Source organism: Medicago sativa, chromosome 7 (assembly GCF_051527215.1).
Source record: "Medicago sativa cultivar Bolivia chromosome 7, Bolivia_mono, whole genome shotgun sequence".
NCBI classification, from domain to species: domain Eukaryota; kingdom Viridiplantae; phylum Streptophyta; class Magnoliopsida; order Fabales; family Fabaceae; genus Medicago; species Medicago sativa.
This window is the reverse complement of record NC_140755.1, coordinates 104,471,806-104,495,081: the sequence shown is the minus strand read 5'-3', so window position 1 is coordinate 104,495,081 and position 23,276 is coordinate 104,471,806. Positions and strand designations below refer to the sequence as shown.

The window sequence follows — 23,276 nt, the reverse complement described above, 5'->3', positions numbered from 1 at the left end:
TGCACGATATAGAGATTTATTGTTTATAAATTCATATTAAAATAAAAAAATGCTAAAAAAATTACAAATATTTTTCAATGATATATGAAAATCACGGGGCTTATTAACGTCCCCGTTATCATTATTGTGATTTTATTATTTATAATATTATCACATATTTTTAGTCTACCACTTTATAATATTTAATAACAACTATTTCAATGTTTTTATTATTATCTTCAGTTTTATGATTAATTTTTTTTCTCTTATTTCTCAATGTAAATAATATTGTAAACACGTTTTGACGGATAAATTGCTATTTAAAGATCCGCCCGTGCGGAGCACGGGCCTGTTGCTAGTTAATTTAAAAAATAACACAGTTGGCTTCAATTTAATAGAGGTGCCTAATTTTAATGTAAAGTACTATAAATACTTATTTAAATAAGCAATTACTATAAATACTCAATGAAAATTAAACGCAGTCAGTGTATTTCAAAGAGTATAGTAGGAAAAATCATATTTATTTGTCTCTCTTTCAACTTTAATTTTTTTTTTTTAAAAATAATCGAAATTTTAGAGTAACTTCTGAATGGATTGGATTATTTGTATTTTTTATATATATTATTAATTAAGGGTTAAGTTTGAGTATCATATGGTTATATTTCCCCTGTTAATTTTTTTAGATTCACACAATAGATTACAATTTATACTTCTTTTATAAAAAAAAAAAAAAACAAATTAAAGTATTACACTTGAACTGATCCTTTAAACCAGGTTTATTTTTGAAATGTTATCATCCTTTTGGAATAAGACTTCATGTTTAAGTAATTTTGTTTTAAAACAAGAGATAAGATTTCAACGCGTAGGATAGAAAAGAAAGAAAGAAAAACAGAAATAACAATAATAATAATGGTATAAAACGAGGAAGAAAGAGAAACAAAACAAAATAGGGTTAAAAGCTAAAACTTAAAAGAGAACAGAAGAAGCGGGGTTGTTTGGTAGCCTCAAAATGCAATTAGAGAGTGAGACAAGGAAAGATTAGAGTAGTAGCATAACAGTACTTCCTTCCCATTCATTCCTATATTCATTCAATTTCATCAATCATGGTTATCTTTATTTGCACCCCCGTATTACTCAAAATCGCCATACTCTTATTCTCAATTTATGCAATACACATGATATTCGAAACAGGTCTTATACACGAGGGAAAGAAACTATGGAGAATCATCGAAGATTGGTTCCACGTGTATCAGGTTTTCCATGTTCCAGAACTAAACGACAACATGCAACACAACACTTTATACAGAAAACTCTCTCTCTACTTTCATTCCCTTCCTTCCCTCCAAGACTCACACTTCAACAACCTCATCACTTCCAATACTAACCAAAACGACGTCGTTCTCTCCCTCTCCCCTAATCAAACCATCCACGATCATTTTCTCGGTGCCACCGTTTCCTGGTTCAACCAAACCCAACCTAACAGAGCCTTCATTCTCAGGATCAGAAAATTCGATAAGCGAAGAATCCTTCGTGCTTATATTCAACACATTCACGCTGTTGTTGACGAAATCGAAAAACAAGGCAATCGCGATTTGCGTCTCTACATCAACGCCGCCGATTTCCGACGGTGGAGATTCGTTCCGTTTACTCATCCTTCCACTTTCGAAACAATCACAATGGAAACCGATCTCAAAAACAGAGTCAAATCCGATCTAGAATCATTCCTCAAAGGTAAACAATACTATCACCGCCTTGGCCGTCTCTGGAAACGGAGCTTCCTTTTATACGGTCCTTCCGGCACTGGAAAATCTAGTTTTCTCGCCGCCATGGCCAATTTTCTCTCCTACGACGTCTACGATATAGACCTATCCAGAATTTCAACCGATTCAGATCTTAAATCCAACCTACTTCAAACAACACCGAAATCAATCATCGTCGTTGAAGATCTTGATCGGTATCTCACTGAGAAATCATCTACAGCAGTAACTTCATCGGGGATATTGAACTTCATGGACGGAATTTGGAGCGGCGAAGAGAGAGTGATGGTGTTCACAATGAACAGCAAAGAGAACGTGGACCCGAATCTACTTCGTCCGGGTCGGGTCGATGTACATATCCATTTTCCACTCTGTGATTTTCCATCGTTCAAAACACTTGCTAGTAACTACCTTGGTGTAAAGGATCATAAACTGTTTCAACAAGTTCAGGAAATATTTGAAAACGGAGCGAGTTTGAGTCCAGCGGAAATCGGTGAGTTGATGATCGCAAATCGGAACTCACCGAGTCGTGCAATTAAATCAGTTATAACTGCGTTGAAAACGGACGGTGATGGAAGAGGGTGTGGATTGATCGAACGGCGAATAGGGAATGAGGGTGATGACGTGGATGAGGGTGCACGTAATACGCGGAAAGCGTACGGGTTTTTCAGATTGAAAGGTCCTAGAAAATGTTCTTCGTCACCAAACAGTGTATTGGCAAGTCCGTTGCGAATTTGCGAGGAATGACTGCGTTGGAGGACACGTGGCGAATGTTCGTTAGTCTTGGGAACAACGCTCAACTTTTTTTCTCAGCATAATTACAAAAGTTATTTGTACAGATTTTAAGTATTTTAGTATTTTTATAGGTACTTATACATTATTGATTCCATTGGATGGATGGATGGATGGATGCAAACACACGTTCAAATTTGTCCTTTGATTTATGTGTGTTTCGCATGGAATATAAATCGGTGGAAATTTGAAATTGAGTGATGGTTACGTAAAAGAATTTGCATAAGCGAAAGAAAATTATTAATTAGAAATGTGCTGATGTGTTTTTTATTTACTATGAAGTTAATCTTTTGATTTTTTTTCTATTGTTGATAGGAAACGCCACCTAATCATGAATTCTGTGAATCATTTATTTTTACATTTTTATGAATGAAATAAGAATCTTTCTTTTTCAAAAGGGCGCATATTACATTGTCACTATGTCACAAAAATCATCATAAAATACCAATATTATGAAGCTCGTATCAATCAAGTTGCAGTTACATACGTTGTTCGAACTTGTCTCTCCCGGTTTCCCTAATTTAAAGCATACATACACCATAGCTGAGTAGTTAGTTGGTCCGCTGCCTATCATCATCGGTATTTAATTTGTTGTATACTTAATCCCCACAGAGCTTGTTGAGGGCAATGCGGTAGCACGGCACACGGCACAATACACATAAGTATAATTCATGTATAAGTATTTTCCCTCAAAAAAAAAAGTATAAGTATTTGTCAATTCATTACATTTTAAATTTAACACTATATAAGCACGTTATACATGCATTTTGAACACAATATATAAAAATCCAACCGTCAGTTAAAAGCAAATTTTAAGATCCAAACCTTTAAACTTTTTCAGTGGGTGAGATCAATCCGCCACACTTCTGATTGCATAGAATCTATTTCCCTCTTCATTGACTATCTTACTTCTCTCCCCATAAATAAAGATACCTAAACAATACTACCATTTTTTGTTTTTGAAGGGAAACAATACCATTTGAATATTGTTTAACCTTGATCGGTATAATATCTTGGTACGTCCTCTCTAAACTCTGCGGTTATTACAAACTAGTTCAACACCCTCCGAAGTCAAACAAGGTTTTCCCATTGCCCAGGAACCAATTGAAGACAAATAACATTTTGTCATGTCACCCATGATTATATTTAATGTTGGACGAAGTTTATGGTAGAAAACAAGCTCTTGAAGTTTATTAAAAAGACAAAAAATTCAAATATGTAAAATTCATTGCTTTAATTCAATCAAAATAACTAAAAGCTCTTTAACTTTGAGCAAGGATCAGATGAAATTAATCTTCATCACCCACACCACATTACACACATTGATAATTACCGAGAATATATATTTTTTTTTTTTAAATATATGTACTTTTCACTCCGCGCTCTCTGACTCTCAACTTCAAAACTAGATCAACAAGAACATGAAGGTACGTTCTTCATTTCAGTAATTTCTAATTCAGAACCTGAAATTATATCTATTTTCGACCCTTTAAGTGTAGCAACATTGTTGTTACTATTATTAGATTCTAACGACCTTTTGGAGACAACCTTATTAATCTCTTCAAGCAATTTGAAAAATGCAGAGTTCACATTTTCACCACTGAACGCTGAAGTCTCAGAGAAAAAGAGGCCCTGATCCTCTGCAAACTCCACAGCATCTTCCGTGTGCACCACTCTTTGGTCCACAAGATCACCTTTGTTACCAATTAGCATGACGACGATGGAGTTGTCGGCGTGTGACCGCAGTTCCTCAATCCATCTAGCTACATGATCAAACGTTTGTCTTTTAGTTATGTCATACACCAGCATGGCCCCTAATGCTCCTCTGTAGTATGCACTTGTAACCGCTCTGTACCTATATTATTATTATATAACATTAGCAACAAAATCATGATAATTTATCCGAGACATGTCTTTTATATTATCATGTGCATGTTTGGTATTTCCATGGATTTGTTGAAATCACCTTGAACCAACATGATTTTGCAAAACCTGTAAATTTTCTTAATGAAAAAACTTATCTAAAAATGATTATTAATGTCATTTTGCTGATTTTTCAATTAGAGAAACATCTAATTGGATGTCAATAAGATAGCTCATTCGGAAATATAAATTAATTAGATGTAACTAAAGTTTTTTTTTTTATAGGCTGAAAGATAAATTATGAATATTTACCTATAAATTAACATAATCAGGCCTTTATTTTTTATATTTTTAGCTTAAGACAATCCATCTGGTTCCTAGTGAAAATTGGTCTTAATAATTCGGACTCGAATCAATAGTTGTTTAAGTCATAAATAGAACTCGAATTGCTCTGATTGATTCGATCTTAACAGAAATTTATTAATCACTTGGGATCAACAACCGGTTGGCTAGTTGTATGTGTTGCATTGCATAACCAAATTTTTTACTAACTAAATCAATTTCATTATTTAACATCCATTAGTACTTTCTACTATTTGAAAACAGATATCTATTTCAAGACAACCCAGATTGGGATTTTGAATACATTGGTTTTGGTAGTTTTTTGGTCTGAAGTTTGTGGGATGGTAAGTAGGAAACTAAATATGGCAATTATAATAGGATTCTTAATGTAGTATTTTTTTTGTCTAAAGTTTGTGGAATTTTCAAGTAAGAAACCAAATATGGCAATTATAGTAAGATTCTTAATGTCAAATTGAGATCACAATAACATTGTTATGCAATAAACTAAAAAAAGTTAAAAGTGATGGACAAGCAAGTAAAACAGAGAGGAAGAAAAGAAACCTTTCTTGGCCAGCAGTATCCCAGATCTGAGCTTTGATGAGTTTACCATTAATTGTGACAGTTCTAGTCTGAAATTCAACTCCAATGGTTGATTTTGAGTCAAAACAGAACTCATTCTTTGCAAACCTTGACAGCATTTGAGTCTTTCCTACTGCTGAGTCACCAATCACAACAACCTTAAACACATAATCTATTTTCTCTTGTGGCCTTTCAGCTTCCACACCATTCATTTCCTGATTCATTTTCTTCGATCAAGATCAAAAACACCTTCAAAGGATGCTAATAATAGTCTCTTCTCTTCCCCGTCAGAACTCAGAAGATATATTAGTAGAAAAGGAGAAATTAATAAAGTAAAGAAAAAGGAAAAGGAAAAGGGTTGAAAGAAAACATGAACTGGACAACAACAACAACCGGTGTTGAATTAGAATTACCAGTGTGAAAGAATTCTCCCCCTTTAATTTAATTTAATTTAATTTAATGCTTTACCAACTCAAGTGTAGTAGTACAATATATTATAGTATAATATAGAGATATTATTGTTTGCATATCATATTATTATTGCCTTTATATAGAATATAGATTACTAATCAAAATTTGTAGTGGTTATGATGCTTTGCAAGGGGATTGAAAATTGTGATTTATTGAGTGGTTGAAGAGTCAATTTTTTTCGATGACTAAAAATTGAGCTCTGTACTACGATATTCACTATTTCACACACATTGTGCACGACCTAGTTTGAGAGCAAGATAATTTTGGTTTTTAGTTTGTTTTTTTTTTTTCTTGAATAATCCACTATGTACTTACTTTTTAAATACTGATACATAATTACAAAACATTCAGTACCAGAAAGTGTACGAAGAAAACTTAATCAACCAAGTGAATTCATAATAACGGTATCAAGATAGTTAAAAATGAACAAATGAATGTCATCATCAAGCCAACTGTTTTGTTTTGTTTTGTGCATGACTTTATCAAACTACTTAATTTTTGTAAAAAAAACTAACAAAAATATTTCATATATAAAGTAGTAAATATTTAATGTTAGACATGTCAATGTTATTATAAGTTCATCCTTTCCTTCACCGCTGGGAATTCTAGTTTATTGTTCTCGGAAAAGAAAACATTGTGACCTGTGTAGCATGAGCATGGCCTACCATACCATTCAATCCAGCCAGCTACACATGACAGGGTCTGAAATAATTTCCAGCTCTCATTGCAGTGACCATATATAGGGCCATGCAACACAGAGACAAATGCAGTAAATGAACATTCTTTAATTCCAATGTAGTGACGGAACAATCAGGATAAAGTTGAGGGTTTTCACTTTCTGCACCGACAAAAATAGTATAATACTAGTAGAGATGTGGGTTTTTTTTTTTTTTTTTATATAAATTTTTTTTATGTTTTTTTACACAAAATTAAACTTCATTCAAGTGATAAAATAAGGATAGTATGTATACTTGGAATGACTGTGTTAGGACATTCCTCGTTCACATTATGAGGTAAATACTAGTGATTAATAAAGCCAATAATAAACTAAGGATGCACATGCACAATGAAAAAACCAATAAGGTCACTATCGTCACTTATGATCCATATATATCTTTAAGTCAAACTCATGCATATACTTCATATTTTTGAATGAATTTTTATAAAAATGTTCATAATATTGTAACATTGTCTCCCACAATTTGTAAAAAAAAAAAATACATTGTCCTCTCACAAAAAATTAGAATTTTTTGGCAAGATATGATTTAATTATGAATTTTTAAGCGTTAAAAAATTAAAATTTCATATTTAATTCATCCATTATTAAAAAAAATAAACATTTTTTGTAAGAGAGATACTTATAACGTGTTAAATATGACTGGAAAAAATAATTCAAAATTTTGAATGATACACATGAGTGTACTTGCAAGGACCAAAACTCGTGATAGAAAAATTTTTAGGGACAAAAAATTGATGAAAAAGTTTACAGCACTAAAAGTAGAAATTTAAAAATTTTATAGGGAGCAAAAACTTATTTAACCCTAAAAATAATCATGCACTATTAACTAGTTTTAACTTTTTCATCACTTGGTCTTGGTTTGGTTTGGTAAGAACTTCACAAAAAAAAAAAAAAAAAACTAGATGAAACAATGAAGGGAAAAAAATGAAATCAGATATTTTTTTTTGGCTTTAAACCTCCAATTTTTTAGGAAAAGGACCCCTTATTAATTCGAAATTCGACCTTGAGGTAAGGATAACATAACTAAAAATTGTTTTACACAGAAATCAAACTCGGGTTCTCGTCATCGATAAAGTTCATTTGCGGTTGAGTTCAATTGTTTGGTTAACGAAATCAAATTTTTGGTTAATCATTAATAACTGGCATTGAATTCATTCAGTTAATGTACATTATTGTCATTAAAATTCATACATATTTATGAGATTCTTTGCTTACTTTTTTTTTTAGAACAAATTCTTTGCTTACTTGAGAGAAGTCTATATATCATGAGCAATGCTATATCTATAGAAAAATAACATCAAGAATTCTTCAAGAATAAAGAATAGTCAATCACAATGCACTATTTGCCACAATTCAAGGAGGTGTGGCTGAAAAATAGGAAGTGGACAAATAAATCATCCAATTAAAATTTGCCAACTATTTCTTGAAAAATTCTTGAAGCTATTTTTCTTGAGAAGTAGCATTTTCCATATATCATATAGAAGTTTATAAATAACAAGAAAACTAAATACATTAAAAAACAGTCGAGATTAAATTCGAAAACATTAAACAGTTTGATTATTTTTTTTTGAAGACTTAAAATGATCTATTAGCATTGTGTGATTTAAAATTAGTTTTACATCATATAGATGATGTGAAAAAAATTCGAAAACATTTTTTAAATGCGGTAAAATTAATACTAGAAAATAAAAAAAAAAATGCCTGAAATGTACACAGTTTTGATTAGGTACTAGAAAAAACACGTAAGCAGTAATTATTAAACCTTTACATATAAGTCAAGTTTTTAAAAGCTGTAAAATTATACCGTGAAAAATAAAAGTTTCCTAAAATGTGCACAATTTAGATTAAGGCAGAAAATAGTTTACGAAAAACGGATCCAAATCCAAACCGCGTCCTCAGTATTATATATCCTTATCCTTATCCTTATTATATCAATCTATATATAAAAGTTAACCCAAAGCTAATGTTAGCCCTAATTTTAACCTAAACCCTAGAGCTAAAATTTACTGTTTTATCCCTATTGCCCTATTCCTTTCCATCCTTCCTAAACCCTAACGCATGTTTTCACCTCCAAACCTATTCCTTTCCATCGTTCCTTTCTTCTTTCAAAAAAAAAAACTATCGCTCCATCCCATATTCTCTCTTCACTTCCCGTCTCTCTCTCTCTCTCTCTCTCTCTCTCTGCATGAAATCTGCTCCATCTATCCATCTATCCCTCACCGATCCGATTCGAGTTCGGATCTCTGATACCTCGCCGCTGCCGCGAACCACCGCCTCCGGCGAAAATCAATCTATATATAAAAGTTAACCCAAAGCTAATGTTAGCCCTAATTTTAACCTAAACCCTAGAGCTAAAATTTACTGTTTTATCCCTATTGCCCTATTCCTTTCCATCCTTCCTAAACCCTAACGCATGTTTTCACCTCCAAACCTATTCCTTTCCATCGTTCCTTTCTTCTTTCAAAAAAAAAAACTATCGCTCCATCCCATATTCTCTCTTCACTTCCCGTCTCTCTCTCTCTCTCTCTCTCTGCATGAAATCTGCTCCATCTATCCATCTATCCCTCACCGATCCGATTCGAGTTCGGATCTCTGATACCTCGCCGCTGCCGCGAACCACCGCCTCCGGCGAAAATCAATCTATATATAAAAGTTAACCCAAAGCTAATGTTAGCCCTAATTTTAACCTAAACCCTAGAGCTAAAATTTACTGTTTTATCCCTATTGCCCTATTCCTTTCCATCCTTCCTAAACCCTAACGCATGTTTTCACCTCCAAACCTATTCCTTTCCATCGTTCCTTTCTTCTTTCAAAAAAAAAAACTATCGCTCCATCCCATATTCTCTCTTCACTTCCCGTCTCTCTCTCTCTCTCTCTCTCTCTCTCTCTCTGCATGAAATCTGCTCCATCTATCCATCTATCCCTCACCGATCCGATTCGAGTTCGGATCTCTGATACCTCGCCGCTGCCGCGAACCACCGCCTCCGGCGAAAATCAATCTATATATAAAAGTTAACCCAAAGCTAATGTTAGCCCTAATTTTAACCTAAACCCTAGAGCTAAAATTTACTGTTTTATCCCTATTGCCCTATTCCTTTCCATCCTTCCTAAACCCTAACGCATGTTTTCACCTCCAAACCTATTCCTTTCCATCGTTCCTTTCTTCTTTCAAAAAAAAAAACTATCGCTCCATCCCATATTCTCTCTTCACTTCCCGTCTCTCTCTCTCTCTCTCTCTGCATGAAATCTGCTCCATCTATCCATCTATCCCTCACCGATCCGATTCGAGTTCGGATCTCTGATACCTCGCCGCTGCCGCGAACCACCGCCTCCGGCGAAAATCAATCTATATATAAAAGTTAACCCAAAGCTAATGTTAGCCCTAATTTTAACCTAAACCCTAGAGCTAAAATTTACTATTTTATCCCTATTGCCCTATTCCTTTCCATCCTTCCTAAACCCTAACGCATGTTTTCACCTCCAAACCTATTCCTTTCCATCGTTCCTTTCTTCTTTCAAAAAAAAAAACTATCGCTCCATCCCATATTCTCTCTTCACTTCCCGTCTCTCTCTCTCTCTCTCTCTCTCTCTCTCTGCATGAAATCTGCTCCATCTATCCATCTATCCCTCACCGATCCGATTCGAGTTCGGATCTCTGATACCTCGCCGCTGCCGCGAACCACCGCCTCCGGCGAAAATGATAGCAATTTCGAGTGAGCGGCAAGGAGATTTCAGGGAGCGAGGGTGATAGGATCCTCCCTTCGTTCATCAGGAAAAGAGTGTTTTGTGGTAGAGAGGGTTTTCTGTTTCCAGAAGCTTCTAACAGAGTTTTTGTTACCTCATTAACACATGGTAATTTTTAATTTTACATTCCATTTAGTTTTTTATTTTGATTTGTCTCCAATATTTATTTTGATTTGTTTTTAGATTACAAAGTCTTTATAGTTCAAAGAATGTTTCTCTCTGAAATTTAATTGATTGTTGTTTGTTTGTTGCAAAAATACAGAACATATCCTTTAGAGTTAAACACTATAGAACAGGTAACGATGTTGTTTCAACGATTAGTGATGGTTTGGAAAACAGTCATGATTCCGTGGAGTCTAAAATTGTTTGGATAACGAAATCCTTCCAATGAAAGTTAACCCAAAGCTAACCCAAAGCTAACCCAAAGTTAACCCAAAGCTAACTTCTATATATAAAAGTTAACCCAAAGCTAATGTTAGCCCTAATTTTAACCTAAACCCTAGAGCTAAAATTTACTGTTTTATCCCTATTGCCCTATTCCTTTCCATCCTTCCTAAACCCTAACGCATGTTTTCACCTCCAAACCTATTCCTTTCCATCGTTCCTTTCTTCTTTCAAAAAAAAAAACTATCGCTCCATCCCATATTCTCTCTTCACTTCCCGTCTCTCTCTCTCTCTCTCTCTCTCTCTCTGCATGAAATCTGCTCCATCTATCCATCTATCCCTCACCGATCCGATTCGAGTTCGGATCTCTGATACCTCGCCGCTGCCGCGAACCACCGCCTCCGGCGAAAATCAATCTATATATAAAAGTTAACCCAAAGCTAATGTTAGCCCTAATTTTAACCTAAACCCTAGAGCTAAAATTTACTGTTTTATCCCTATTGCCCTATTCCTTTCCATCCTTCCTAAACCCTAACGCATGTTTTCACCTCCAAACCTATTCCTTTCCATCGTTCCTTTCTTCTTTCAAAAAAAAAAACTATCGCTCCATCCCATATTCTCTCTTCACTTCCCGTCTCTCTCTCTCTCTCTCTCTCTGCATGAAATCTGCTCCATCTATCCATCTATCCCTCACCGATCCGATTCGAGTTCGGATCTCTGATACCTCGCCGCTGCCGCGAACCACCGCCTCCGGCGAAAATCAATCTATATATAAAAGTTAACCCAAAGCTAATGTTAGCCCTAATTTTAACCTAAACCCTAGAGCTAAAATTTACTATTTTATCCCTATTGCCCTATTCCTTTCCATCCTTCCTAAACCCTAACGCATGTTTTCACCTCCAAACCTATTCCTTTCCATCGTTCCTTTCTTCTTTCAAAAAAAAAAACTATCGCTCCATCCCATATTCTCTCTTCACTTCCCGTCTCTCTCTCTCTCTCTCTCTCTCTCTCTCTGCATGAAATCTGCTCCATCTATCCATCTATCCCTCACCGATCCGATTCGAGTTCGGATCTCTGATACCTCGCCGCTGCCGCGAACCACCGCCTCCGGCGAAAATGATAGCAATTTCGAGTGAGCGGCAAGGAGATTTCAGGGAGCGAGGGTGATAGGATCCTCCCTTCGTTCATCAGGAAAAGAGTGTTTTGTGGTAGAGAGGGTTTTCTGTTTCCAGAAGCTTCTAACAGAGTTTTTGTTACCTCATTAACACATGGTAATTTTTAATTTTACATTCCATTTAGTTTTTTATTTTGATTTGTCTCCAATATTTATTTTGATTTGTTTTTAGATTACAAAGTCTTTATAGTTCAAAGAATGTTTCTCTCTGAAATTTAATTGATTGTTGTTTGTTTGTTGCAAAAATACAGAACATATCCTTTAGAGTTAAACACTATAGAACAGGTAACGATGTTGTTTCAACGATTAGTGATGGTTTGGAAAACAGTCATGATTCCGTGGAGTCTAAAATTGTTTGGATAACGAAATCCTTCCAATGAAAGTTAACCCAAAGCTAACCCAAAGCTAACCCAAAGTTAACCCAAAGCTAACTTCTATATATAAAAGTTAACCCAAAGCTAATGTTAGCCCTAATTTTAACCTAAACCCTAGAGCTAAAATTTACTGTTTTATCCCTATTGCCCTATTCCTTTCCATCCTTCCTAAACCCTAACGCATGTTTTCACCTCCAAACCTATTCCTTTCCATCGTTCCTTTCTTCTTTCAAAAAAAAAAACTATCGCTCCATCCCATATTCTCTCTTCACTTCCCGTCTCTCTCTCTCTCTCTCTCTCTCTCTCTGCATGAAATCTGCTCCATCTATCCATCTATCCCTCACCGATCCGATTCGAGTTCGGATCTCTGATACCTCGCCGCTGCCGCGAACCACCGCCTCCGGCGAAAATCAATCTATATATAAAAGTTAACCCAAAGCTAATGTTAGCCCTAATTTTAACCTAAACCCTAGAGCTAAAATTTACTGTTTTATCCCTATTGCCCTATTCCTTTCCATCCTTCCTAAACCCTAACGCATGTTTTCACCTCCAAACCTATTCCTTTCCATCGTTCCTTTCTTCTTTCAAAAAAAAAAACTATCGCTCCATCCCATATTCTCTCTTCACTTCCCGTCTCTCTCTCTCTCTCTCTCTCTCTGCATGAAATCTGCTCCATCTATCCATCTATCCCTCACCGATCCGATTCGAGTTCGGATCTCTGATACCTCGCCGCTGCCGCGAACCACCGCCTCCGGCGAAAATCAATCTATATATAAAAGTTAACCCAAAGCTAATGTTAGCCCTAATTTTAACCTAAACCCTAGAGCTAAAATTTACTGTTTTATCCCTATTGCCCTATTCCTTTCCATCCTTCCTAAACCCTAACGCATGTTTTCACCTCCAAACCTATTCCTTTCCATCGTTCCTTTCTTCTTTCAAAAAAAAAAACTATCGCTCCATCCCATATTCTCTCTTCACTTCCCGTCTCTCTCTCTCTCTCTCTCTCTCTCTGCATGAAATCTGCTCCATCTATCCATCTATCCCTCACCGATCCGATTCGAGTTCGGATCTCTGATACCTCGCCGCTGCCGCGAACCACCGCCTCCGGCGAAAATCAATCTATATATAAAAGTTAACCCAAAGCTAATGTTAGCCCTAATTTTAACCTAAACCCTAGAGCTAAAATTTACTATTTTATCCCTATTGCCCTATTCCTTTCCATCCTTCCTAAACCCTAACGCATGTTTTCACCTCCAAACCTATTCCTTTCCATCGTTCCTTTCTTCTTTCAAAAAAAAAAACTATCGCTCCATCCCATATTCTCTCTTCACTTCCCGTCTCTCTCTCTCTCTCTCTCTCTCTCTGCATGAAATCTGCTCCATCTATCCATCTATCCCTCACCGATCCGATTCGAGTTCGGATCTCTGATACCTCGCCGCTGCCGCGAACCACCGCCTCCGGCGAAAATGATAGCAATTTCGAGTGAGCGGCAAGGAGATTTCAGGGAGCGAGGGTGATAGGATCCTCCCTTCGTTCATCAGGAAAAGAGTGTTTTGTGGTAGAGAGGGTTTTCTGTTTCCAGAAGCTTCTAACAGAGTTTTTGTTACCTCATTAACACATGGTAATTTTTAATTTTACATTCCATTTAGTTTTTTATTTTGATTTGTCTCCAATATTTATTTTGATTTGTTTTTAGATTACAAAGTCTTTATAGTTCAAAGAATGTTTCTCTCTGAAATTTAATTGATTGTTGTTTGTTTGTTGCAAAAATACAGAACATATCCTTTAGAGTTAAACACTATAGAACAGGTAACGATGTTGTTTCAACGATTAGTGATGGTTTGGAAAACAGTCATGATTCCGTGGAGTCTAAAATTGTTTGGATAACGAAATCCTTCCAATGAAAGTTAACCCAAAGCTAACCCAAAGCTAACCCAAAGTTAACCCAAAGCTAACTTCTATATATAAAAGTTAACCCAAAGCTAATGTTAGCCCTAATTTTAACCTAAACCCTAGAGCTAAAATTTACTGTTTTATCCCTATTGCCCTATTCCTTTCCATCCTTCCTAAACCCTAACGCATGTTTTCACCTCCAAACCTATTCCTTTCCATCGTTCCTTTCTTCTTTCAAAAAAAAAAACTATCGCTCCATCCCATATTCTCTCTTCACTTCCCGTCTCTCTCTCTCTCTCTCTCTCTCTCTCTCTGCATGAAATCTGCTCCATCTATCCATCTATCCCTCACCGATCCGATTCGAGTTCGGATCTCTGATACCTCGCCGCTGCCGCGAACCACCGCCTCCGGCGAAAATCAATCTATATATAAAAGTTAACCCAAAGCTAATGTTAGCCCTAATTTTAACCTAAACCCTAGAGCTAAAATTTACTGTTTTATCCCTATTGCCCTATTCCTTTCCATCCTTCCTAAACCCTAACGCATGTTTTCACCTCCAAACCTATTCCTTTCCATCGTTCCTTTCTTCTTTCAAAAAAAAAAACTATCGCTCCATCCCATATTCTCTCTTCACTTCCCGTCTCTCTCTCTCTCTCTCTCTCTGCATGAAATCTGCTCCATCTATCCATCTATCCCTCACCGATCCGATTCGAGTTCGGATCTCTGATACCTCGCCGCTGCCGCGAACCACCGCCTCCGGCGAAAATCAATCTATATATAAAAGTTAACCCAAAGCTAATGTTAGCCCTAATTTTAACCTAAACCCTAGAGCTAAAATTTACTATTTTATCCCTATTGCCCTATTCCTTTCCATCCTTCCTAAACCCTAACGCATGTTTTCACCTCCAAACCTATTCCTTTCCATCGTTCCTTTCTTCTTTCAAAAAAAAAAACTATCGCTCCATCCCATATTCTCTCTTCACTTCCCGTCTCTCTCTCTCTCTCTCTCTCTCTCTCTGCATGAAATCTGCTCCATCTATCCATCTATCCCTCACCGATCCGATTCGAGTTCGGATCTCTGATACCTCGCCGCTGCCGCGAACCACCGCCTCCGGCGAAAATGATAGCAATTTCGAGTGAGCGGCAAGGAGATTTCAGGGAGCGAGGGTGATAGGATCCTCCCTTCGTTCATCAGGAAAAGAGTGTTTTGTGGTAGAGAGGGTTTTCTGTTTCCAGAAGCTTCTAACAGAGTTTTTGTTACCTCATTAACACATGGTAATTTTTAATTTTACATTCCATTTAGTTTTTTATTTTGATTTGTCTCCAATATTTATTTTGATTTGTTTTTAGATTACAAAGTCTTTATAGTTCAAAGAATGTTTCTCTCTGAAATTTAATTGATTGTTGTTTGTTTGTTGCAAAAATACAGAACATATCCTTTAGAGTTAAACACTATAGAACAGGTAACGATGTTGTTTCAACGATTAGTGATGGTTTGGAAAACAGTCATGATTCCGTGGAGTCTAAAATTGTTTGGATAACGAAATCCTTCCAATGAAAGTTAACCCAAAGCTAACCCAAAGCTAACCCAAAGTTAACCCAAAGCTAACTTCTATATATAAAAGTTAACCCAAAGCTAATGTTAGCCCTAATTTTAACCTAAACCCTAGAGCTAAAATTTACTGTTTTATCCCTATTGCCCTATTCCTTTCCATCCTTCCTAAACCCTAACGCATGTTTTCACCTCCAAACCTATTCCTTTCCATCGTTCCTTTCTTCTTTCAAAAAAAAAAACTATCGCTCCATCCCATATTCTCTCTTCACTTCCCGTCTCTCTCTCTCTCTCTCTCTCTCTCTCTGCATGAAATCTGCTCCATCTATCCATCTATCCCTCACCGATCCGATTCGAGTTCGGATCTCTGATACCTCGCCGCTGCCGCGAACCACCGCCTCCGGCGAAAATCAATCTATATATAAAAGTTAACCCAAAGCTAATGTTAGCCCTAATTTTAACCTAAACCCTAGAGCTAAAATTTACTATTTTATCCCTATTGCCCTATTCCTTTCCATCCTTCCTAAACCCTAACGCATGTTTTCACCTCCAAACCTATTCCTTTCCATCGTTCCTTTCTTCTTTCAAAAAAAAAAACTATCGCTCCATCCCATATTCTCTCTTCACTTCCCGTCTCTCTCTCTCTCTCTCTCTCTCTCTCTCTCTCTCTGCATGAAATCTGCTCCATCTATCCATCTATCCCTCACCGATCCGATTCGAGTTCGGATCTCTGATACCTCGCCGCTGCCGCGAACCACCGCCTCCGGCGAAAATGATAGCAATTTCGAGTGAGCGGCAAGGAGATTTCAGGGAGCGAGGGTGATAGGATCCTCCCTTCGTTCATCAGGAAAAGAGTGTTTTGTGGTAGAGAGGGTTTTCTGTTTCCAGAAGCTTCTAACAGAGTTTTTGTTACCTCATTAACACATGGTAATTTTTAATTTTACATTCCATTTAGTTTTTTATTTTGATTTGTCTCCAATATTTATTTTGATTTGTTTTTAGATTACAAAGTCTTTATAGTTCAAAGAATGTTTCTCTCTGAAATTTAATTGATTGTTGTTTGTTTGTTGCAAAAATACAGAACATATCCTTTAGAGTTAAACACTATAGAACAGGTAACGATGTTGTTTCAACGATTAGTGATGGTTTGGAAAACAGTCATGATTCCGTGGAGTCTAAAATTGTTTGGATAACGAAATCCTTCCAATGAAAGTTAACCCAAAGCTAACCCAAAGCTAACCCAAAGTTAACCCAAAGCTAACTTCTATATATAAAAGTTAACCCAAAGCTAATGTTAGCCCTAATTTTAACCTAAACCCTAGAGCTAAAATTTACTGTTTTATCCCTATTGCCCTATTCCTTTCCATCCTTCCTAAACCCTAACGCATGTTTTCACCTCCAAACCTATTCCTTTCCATCGTTCCTTTCTTCTTTCAAAAAAAAAAACTATCGCTCCATCCCATATTCTCTCTTCACTTCCCGTCTCTCTCTCTCTCTCTCTCTCTGCATGAAATCTGCTCCATCTATCCATCTATCCCTCACCGATCCGATTCGAGTTCGGATCTCTGATACCTCGCCGCTGCCGCGAACCACCGCCTCCGGCGAAAATGATAGCAATTTCGAGTGAGCGGCAAGGAGATTTCAGGGAGCGAGGGTGATAGGATCCTCCCTTCGTTCATCAGGAAAAGAGTGTTTTGTGGTAGAGAGGGTTTTCTGTTTCCAGAAGCTTCTAACAGAGTTTTTGTTACCTCATTAACACATGGTAATTTTTAATTTTACATTCCATTTAGTTTTTTATTTTGATTTGTCTCCAATATTTATTTTGATTTGTTTTTAGATTACAAAGTCTTTATAGTTCAAAGAATGTTTCTCTCTGAAATTTAATTGATTGTTGTTTGTTTGTTGCAAAAATACAGAACATATCCTTTAGAGTTAAACACTATAGAACAGGTAACGATGTTGTTTCAACGATTAGTGATGGTTTGGAAAACAGTCATGATTCCGTGGAGTCTAAAATTGTTTGGATAACGAAATCCTTCCAATGAAAGTTAACCCAAAGCTAACCCAAAGCTAACCCAAAGTTAACCCAAAGCTAACTTCTATATATAAAAGTTAACCCAAAGCTAATGTTAGCCCTAATTTTAACCTAAACCCTAGAGCTAAAATTTACTGTTTTATCCCTATTGCCCTATTCCTTTCCATCCTTCCTAAACCCTAACGCATGTTTTCACCTCCAAACCTATTCCTTTCCATCGTTCCTTTCTTCTTTCAAAAAAAAAAACTATCGCTCCATCCCATATTCTCTCTTCACTTCCCGTCTCTCTCTCTCTCTGCATGAAATCTGCTCCATCTATCCATCTATCCCTCACCGATCCGATTCGAGTTCGGATCTCTGATACCTCGCCGCTGCCGCGAACCACCGCCTCCGGCGAAAATGATAGCAATTTCGAGTGAGCGGCAAGGAGATTTCAGGGAGCGAGGGTGATAGGATCCTCCCTTCGTTCATCAGGAAAAGAGTGTTTTGTGGTAGAGAGGGTTTTCTGTTTCCAGAAGCTTCTAACAGAGTTTTTGTTACCTCATTAACACATGGTAATTTTTAATTTTACATTCCATTTAGTTTTTTATTTTGATTTGTCTCCAATATTTATTTTGATTTGTTTTTAGATTACAAAGTCTTTATAGTTCAAAGAATGTTTCTCTCTGAAATTTAATTGATTGTTGTTTGTTTGTTGCAAAAATACAGAACATATCCTTTAGAGTTAAACACTATAGAACAGGTAACGATGTTGTTTCAACGATTAGTGATGGTTTGGAAAACAGTCATGATTCCGTGGAGTCTAAAATTGTTTGGATAACGAAATCCTTCCAATGATTGTGACACTGCTTCTGTTTCAGAGGTCAATGTATCCGAGTCTCATGTAACTGGTATGGTATTTGTTGTATTGAAATTTCAATTAAAAGATATCATTGTGCAGTGCTAATTTTTGATATGCGAATATTTCCTCTGCCATTGCATAAAACTTTGGTGTGTGTGTATTTCCTTAATAAAACTCATATAACTCTCAACCTCGGAGCGATGATGAAAATGAAGAAGGTTGACTGATTATTGATCGATTTTATAATCCTTTATTGAAATTTATATTTGGTACTTGATTGAGTTGTTTAGTTGGAAAGTGATTGAAATTAGAATAAAAAGTGAACGAGTTCACATACAATTGTTTTTGTTCAATTTCCAAGTAAAAAATACTATTTTTGTCTTCTCTCATTTTTCCACATATCTCTTTAATCTCCACCATATACTCATTTGTTTCTTCAATTCATTTGATATTAATTTTGATTTCCCCCTTCATTTTTTGTGATGTTCGATTGCGAAAAAGTTGTTACCATGGTGGACATGACGAACACTTGATGCCGATGGCCATGCTCCATAACCTACCTCGCTGACATGCTTTATGAGAAGCACAAAAAAAATCTCACAAGGTTTTGTTCGCTCTCTCTCTCATCTTGATTTTTATGTTTGTTTTTACTAATTATTGCAATTTGTTTATTTTCATTAATGTTGTAGTTCATCGGAAGGGCGAAGAGGGTGTGGCTTCAACTGGATCCTCCTAATTTTCCTTCCTTCCAATTCGGTATATACTCTTTGTTACTTCCTCTGCCCTCTCTTTCTGTCTCTCTCTAACTAATAGGTTTCCTCTGATATATGTGTTAGGCATGGTTGGTGCAATATTCGTCAAGGGTGTTGCAGAACAAAGTATAAAAGGTGAGACCATGGAGTATCCTTAACTAATTTCTACTGATTCATAATCAATATACATGTATTTTATGATTTGTTTAACTCCTCACTTTGTCCTCATTATTAAACTAATTGGTACTCCTTAGTATATTGAAGATCACATTCTATAACATTTGTAAAATTGCTAACTCCTTAATTTGATTGTGTACTACATTACATAAACTTTTGACAGTATCCTGAATAAAGTTCAGTTGAAAAATACTTGCAATTCCTATTTTTCTTTTATTATGCTGTATTTTTATCATGCTAATGATTTTATTTTGTTGCACTTCCTGCTATTGTCAGAATCCCACTTCCAAAAATTGCTATTGCCACTAGGTACTTCTCTCTTTCATCCATTTCTTTACAATGAAACCCCATGATCTTTTAGTTGATCATTTGGTGTGTGAATCGTTACGTCCTTCAAGTAATTACATAATTATGGCTCTTATGTTAATACTGATTCATAATCAAAATTCCTAAAAAGTAAAGATAAAGTGAGATTCTGCAACTAATTGAAAGGCTATCAGAAGCAGAACTTATTCTGCAAGTCAATCATGATTCTTCTAAAAAAATTGTATGCCATGATTTCTCTTATGAATCATGATTCTGCAAGTCAATCATGATACATTTATTTTGGTTAATCATGTTGCTAATAGACAAGAATTGCTTTTTGTTTATTTGTTTTTGAAATTTAAGTGTAAATTCATGATTTTTCACCATCATCTTCGACATTGATGGCCATGTGTGTATTAGCTGCTTATTTATGGTTGTAAAATGCATTACTTCCAGAATCACATATGCTTCTAATAGCCTTTCAAGTTAATCACGATTCTTCTAAAAAATGGTTTGCATATGGTTCTAAAATAGTTGTGAAGATTTAGTGTTCCTTTGTGCATTGAACCTCTTGCTTTGTTTGATAGGGTGGAACCTGTTTTGTATAAATAGTTTTTCTTTTCTAAAAATTCTCCTTCGCCATTTTGTCGAGGCAGCTTCCTACACTTAATAAATTCTATGCTTGAATACTTGATCGTATGCTTCAGTTAGATATTTGTTTAGACATTACTTTCAATGGTTGCTCCATGAATATTTTAAGTATTTTGAACTTTTGATTGGCTCATGAAATACAAATATATCTCTCTGTTACATTTAATTTCATTAGTGTTGAGTATTTATATGAAGCACATATGAAGGTAAGCAAGATCATGTTCCTTATTGTGATTAAGTTGAATTTGGTGAAATGAAGTATGGCTAGCAAAGTTCTTTTATGTTATGAGGTGCTTATAGTTTTTGAAAGGCAGTCTTGATGATAAGCTGACTCATATGAAGCCTTAGAGGAGAACTTTAAGGATTACTTTTGTGTGTAAAAAAAAACTACTTTTTAGTGTGTGTGTGTGTGTGTGTGTGTGTGTATATATATATATATATTCTGTATTGATATTTGGTTACAAACTTTTTCAGTTCTATTCTAATTCATTTAGGGTCTGTTTGATAGTAATTTCAATGGATGCAATGTTTGTAATATGATTTCAATGAGATTTGTGATTTATAGCAAAAATAATCATTGTGCAGCCCTGCCCTAACCAGTTGGCTTACATAGTGAATCGTGTTTAAATTCTTTCTTAATTGTCTCTTTGCATGCTCAGGTGCAACTACTTCACTAACTAAACACATATCTCAATGAAGGTATGGATATTAAGCTAACTATTTGATTGGATATAGAAGAAAGCATTGAGAACGCATGGGGTAGGTCTGACCATCCTTTTAAGCATGCTTTGCAACTTAGCAGTATATGCAAGTTTTGGGATTTGGATTCATAATGATCATTATCAATACTTGAGTATGATGTTACTTATAAGGACTAAACAAATATAGCGGAAAAAATGTGATCCTATTAATAGGTTGTGTGCTCGAGATAAGCTAATTATAATTTCTGGTGTGTTGTCCTGCAGTTGGGGTTTTTCTTTGTCCGAGACTGAACTGTCGAGGCTTTGTAGTTGTGGCCTGCAGCTTTGGCAGCTGCCTGGTGGCTGGTTGTGTAGCTGGCAGTAGCTGCTACTACCTTGCGGCTCATCTGTTTTCGGCCTCAGCTGGTTTTCTGCGATGCCTGTTGCTGCTGGTGCAGTTGGTTGTGGTTGTTGCTTCCTGGTTCCTCCCTGTTTCGGCCTCAGTTTTGGCTTTTTTGGAGTGCTCGTCTTGGGCTGTGTTTTATGTGATCATAGGGGCAGAGCTTTGGGTCTGAAATCTGATGACTTTTATTGGATTGTAGGGTCAAAGCTTTCGCGTTTTTGGTTGGGTTGTTTTTGGTTGTTTTGTGGTGTTTTTTTTCCAATGATACGCCTATATGCAGCAACTTTGTGTTTTTTCACCGCCTCTTAGCGTCTTGCTAGAGTTTCGGTCTTAATAATATTTGTTGATTAAAAAAAGAAAATATGATTGGCCATATGTCATTAGCTAGCTGTAGGTTTGTTAGGTTGATGAAGTGACAATATTACTTGAAGAACCCAATGTATGCATGCTTATACTAAGTGATAAGCAAAATATTCATCCAGATATTTAACACGTCCAATGTAATCCAAAAAATGTGATACAAGCTTCTTCTGCATTGTCCAGATATTTGGCTGCAACTTACTGCACTGTTACTTAACTCGCACACTTATCAAACCTTGGTATAACCAATGGTGTGCTCTTATGCATGCATAATAGACATACTTCATTAACTAGCTTGATTAAGGAAAGAAGCCATGATCAGACTTCATTGTTTGAGTTTAATTCAAAGTTATACTGAATTAATTAAGTTGCAAATTGTGACATTATGTAAGTGATCAAACATAATTCCTGCTGCTATAATTCCTTCTACTATAATTCTTGCTACTGAAATATAATTAATAATTTACTAATATTTTCCTCTAAAGACACAAATAAATAGTCATACAAAACAAAAACAAAACTATTTCAATCTAATGTAACTAAGTCAAATTAGTTCCTGATACTATAATTCATCGTTCCTAATAAGATACATATTTTGTTGAAAGCACTTACCCAAATTTGTTAGGAAACATTGGTAAATCAGAATATTTTCAAAGTAGAGCAAAATTGGCACCAAAGAATACAATTGTTGATTAGGTTAATGATTATGGTGAGGAGAAAATTTATTTGAGTTATGATACACCTTATCATAAAAACCTAGGCGGTGACGCACTAGACGACATCCACACGCCTGAATTTATCAACACCATTGTTGCCTTCGGATTGCCAAACCATAGGATTCGATTGAAAGTAGGAGTACCTGTGATGTTATTGAGGACCATAGATCAAAATTTGGGCTTATGTAACGGTACAAGATTGATTATTACAAAGATGGGTAAATTTGTGCTCGAGGCAGAGATAATATCTGGGTCTAATATAGGTGAAAAGGTGTTTATTCCAAGGTTATCGCTAGAACCGTCTGATACTAGAATTCCGTTCAAGTTTAAACGAAGGCAGTTTCCGTTGTCCGTCTCATTTGCAATGACTATTAACAAGAGTCAGGGTCAGTCTTTGAAAAATGTTGGTGTCTATCTACCGTCTCCTGTTTTTTCACATGGACAATTGTACGTCGCAGTATCGAAGGTTACTTCGAGGGATGGTTTAAAGATGTTGATCAATGACGAGGACGGTCAAGATACTGATGTGACATCAAATGTGGTCTACAAAGAAGTTTTCCGTAATGTGTAGCCCTTGGTTTTGTAGTAATGTTTTTATTGCATTTTGGTACTATTTTTATGTCGACGGACGTTGGATTTTCTTTTTTTCAATAAACTATGTCATTAAATTTATATGTCATGTTACCGTAACAGGGTCGATGTCGTGGAAATT

General features: G+C 35.8%; 3 protein-coding genes and 1 pseudogene across 8 annotated transcripts; 3 read left to right on the top strand and 1 right to left on the bottom strand.

Moving 5' to 3' along the window:
- Positions 1 to 901: 901 nt before the first annotated feature.
- Positions 902 to 2,742, top strand: LOC146911716 (AAA-ATPase At2g46620 pseudogene; annotated as a pseudogene). Its single transcript, XR_015019029.1, has one exon. The product of XR_015019029.1 is annotated as an AAA-ATPase At2g46620 pseudogene (transcript).
- A 995-nt stretch (positions 2,743 to 3,737) lies between these two features.
- LOC146911715 (ras-related protein RABA3-like) lies at positions 3,738 to 5,879 on the bottom strand. The gene is made up of 2 exons (XM_085726581.1): positions 5,295 to 5,879; positions 3,738 to 4,383 (listed from the first exon to the last, which is right to left on the bottom strand). Exons 1-2 carry the CDS (start codon positions 5,534 to 5,536, stop codon positions 3,939 to 3,941), a joined length of 687 nt encoding a protein of 228 aa, XP_085582707.1. The 5' UTR covers positions 5,537 to 5,879; the 3' UTR covers positions 3,738 to 3,938.
- Positions 5,880 to 17,741: 11,862 nt separating this feature from the next.
- LOC146911714 (uncharacterized) lies at positions 17,742 to 21,849 on the top strand. Of its 5 annotated transcripts, none has more exons than XM_085726660.1 (6): positions 17,972 to 18,232; positions 18,387 to 19,123; positions 19,209 to 19,275; positions 19,356 to 19,406; positions 19,725 to 19,757; positions 21,371 to 21,849. In XM_085726660.1, exons 4-6 carry the CDS (start codon positions 19,358 to 19,360, stop codon positions 21,658 to 21,660), a joined length of 372 nt encoding a protein of 123 aa, XP_085582786.1. In that variant the 5' UTR covers positions 17,972 to 18,232; positions 18,387 to 19,123; positions 19,209 to 19,275; positions 19,356 to 19,357; the 3' UTR covers positions 21,661 to 21,849. The 5 variants fall into 5 exon arrangements, 3 of the variants coding, with proteins under 3 accessions (XP_085582785.1, XP_085582786.1, XP_085582787.1); XM_085726661.1 differs by lacking the exon at positions 17,972 to 18,232 and having other exon boundaries at positions 18,344 to 18,568; positions 19,021 to 19,123; XR_015019081.1 differs by lacking the exon at positions 17,972 to 18,232 and adding an exon at positions 21,105 to 21,164 and having other exon boundaries at positions 18,989 to 19,123.
- A 929-nt stretch (positions 21,850 to 22,778) lies between these two features.
- On the top strand, positions 22,779 to 23,135 carry LOC146911713 (uncharacterized). The gene has a single exon (XM_085729540.1). The coding sequence runs from the start codon at positions 22,779 to 22,781 to the stop codon at positions 23,133 to 23,135; it is 357 nt and encodes a 118-aa protein (XP_085585666.1).
- The last annotated feature ends 141 nt before the right edge of the window (positions 23,136 to 23,276 follow it).

Bases quoted from the DNA above. Each gene is read 5' to 3' on its own strand.
- LOC146911715 (XM_085726581.1), bottom strand. From the start codon at position 5,536: ATGAATCAGGAAATGAATGGTGTGGAAGCTGAAAGGCCACAAGAGAAA. The intron at 4,384-5,294 runs GTTTCTTTTCTT...ATAATAATATAG, and splicing joins GATACTGCTGGCCAAGAAAG to GTACAGAGCGGTTACAAGTG.
- LOC146911714 (XM_085726659.1), top strand. From the start codon at position 19,358: ATGGTTGGTGCAATATTCGTCAAGGGTGTTGCAGAACAAAGTATAAAA. The intron at 19,407-19,724 runs GTGAGACCATGG...TGCTATTGTCAG, and splicing joins TGCAGAACAAAGTATAAAAG to AATCCCACTTCCAAAAATTG. The intron at 19,758-21,370 runs GTACTTCTCTCT...GTTGTCCTGCAG, and splicing joins AAAATTGCTATTGCCACTAG to TTGGGGTTTTTCTTTGTCCG.
- LOC146911713 (XM_085729540.1), top strand. From the start codon at position 22,779: ATGGGTAAATTTGTGCTCGAGGCAGAGATAATATCTGGGTCTAATATA.